The sequence below is a fragment of the Papilio polytes genome, unplaced genomic scaffold (genome assembly GCF_000836215.1).
Source record: "Papilio polytes unplaced genomic scaffold, Ppol_1.0 DF823399.1, whole genome shotgun sequence".
NCBI lineage: Eukaryota > Metazoa > Arthropoda > Insecta > Lepidoptera > Papilionidae > Papilio > Papilio polytes.
Window position 1 is genome coordinate 3,059,345 of NW_013525805.1, and position 2,119 is coordinate 3,061,463.

General features: G+C 36.8%; 1 protein-coding gene across 1 annotated transcript in view; it reads left to right on the top strand.

Annotated features, from left to right (window-relative positions):
- The window catches only part of LOC106104740 (organic cation transporter protein-like), a 5,888-nt gene that overhangs the window by 2,541 nt on the left and 1,228 nt on the right, over positions 1 to 2,119 (top strand). The window contains exon 3 of the mRNA XM_013284871.1: positions 2,010 to 2,113. Coding sequence (XP_013140325.1) covers positions 2,010 to 2,113 — 104 coding nt within the window. The remainder of the gene's footprint in view (positions 1 to 2,009; positions 2,114 to 2,119) is intronic.

Below are 2,119 nucleotides of genomic sequence, written 5' to 3' on the forward strand. Positions count from 1 at the left end.
GCTAAGATGTTAAAGCGGGCACTACCACTGTTAAGCCTAGCACTGCAAGTTAAGCACTGCCTAAGATGTCAGCAATCACAGCTTATTTTCGAATAACTCTTCTTTTAATAAAAAGCCCTACACTTACGTCACGCTTTAGGCTATATATTTTACGCCGTTAAACTTAGAGGTAAATATTTTAGATAAAAACCCTAATGTGGGAAAGAGACCATAAGTTGCCAACATCAAGGAAGCAATGATGCCATGGCTTGACATCATGGCATGTCATTTTGACATTTGTAGTTGATAATTTGACAAATGTGAACAATACATTTTTATAATTTTATGCGGATGAAGTCACGTGGGAACAGCTAGTGTCTAGATATTAATGGACCAAAATCGAGGACATTCTGATGTAATTATTTACAGAAATAATTACATCAGAATGTCCTCGATTCTTCCTTGATCATTGTTATCAATTTAACAGACAAACATTACATGAGTGCTTAATGACATTTAGATAAATATATTGCATTAACTTTCATGTAAGAGTTATCTAAGTTTAATAGAAAATTTTATAGATTTGGGGAATCACGTACTAATGGACATTAATAATATATGTATTTTATATCACCTGTAATCGATACTACAAGAAACTGCAATTCAAAAACGGATTCACAGACACAAATTAATTAGCAACGCATTGGATAGTACGTAATAACACTATGGGCTTATGTCACTATCAAACGCCTCTTAATACATATAATAAAATTGAAGTGTCTGTTTGTAATATAAAAAAAATTCCAGATTACAGGAAGATGATGTATTTGCTTATAACGAAAATCGCGATTAAAAAATGTTTGTCTGTCTGTCTGTCTGTCCTTCACTCCGCAAGCCGTGTTTCTATCGGGTAATAACCGACACGATTGGGCCGATTTCCAGAGGACGTTCACTGAAGGGCAGCTGACATGCTGCTATGGCAGGGCATATAGGCTTTTTATCTTAATATTGCGTGGACGCAGTCGCGGGCAACAGCCTATAAAAATCTATAAAAAGTCTAACGAAATAATTTACTATACATCGTTACGCCAATCAAACAATCTCTGTTTACATTTAGCTTGTTTAAAATAGATTGCATGTTTACCGCGTGCCTGAAAATTCAGAGTTCAAACTTGTTTAGCAAACAATCTAATTATAAGGAAAGTTAATTCTAACCGCGTCTATCCCAATTTGTAGACACCTCAACTTGTGCCATTACAATTTTACAAGGGCTGTGTTTGCTCTGTGATCGTTTTGCAAACAGAATTAATGGAACGTTCAAGCTAAATCGGCTTATTGCCAACCCTAGTTGATGCAGTGAATATTTTAACATTACCTAATTTAAAAAGTATGATTTTTGTATTACGACCACACTCAGAATCCTTTAAAGGTAAGGTCCTGTCCCTTAATGTTTCTCAAACAAAATCTACAGTCTAAGTGTCCACAAAGGCAACAAAGATCTAGCTATAAAATTATAAATCTTCTACGGAATCTGGATTCCTCATGAAATTTAAACTCGATTGCATTCCTTTGAGGTATCAGACAAAATATCATAACCACGACTTCTGAGGTAACATCCCATCAGGAAACATTAAATGAATAAATGAATGAACTGAAAATCGATTTTAAAATTGACTCGGCGCCGTCCGATAGTTTGTTATTTACCAGATGTCTTACGACCTCGCTTTTCACAGACATTGAGGTCGGTTTTAAAATTTAGTAGGTTTCTTTACTTACTAAACTCGGCAAAGAGTATATCTGACAACGTATTCGAAAGGTCTTTGCAAGAAATTGAGAAACCCAAACTAGGACCGTGGTAGCGCCCGCTTTAACAACTTCGCACTTGTTACCACCCCTTTCTTAAGACGAAAGGATTGAAAGGAAAAGTGTATTTCACGGAGGAGGAGACGCATAGGAAGGGGAAATATAATGTTTATGTGCGTCTCCTCTTCCGTCGATTAAAGCCGGAAATATTCTTTTACTTTTCTTAGATCAGAAATGGTTGCCACTCGTGATCTACCTGTCCGGTAAGTTCTCGATCACGGTGGCGTACAGCTCAGTGTATATCTACGTGTCGGAGGTGTTCCCCACCAGCGTGCGG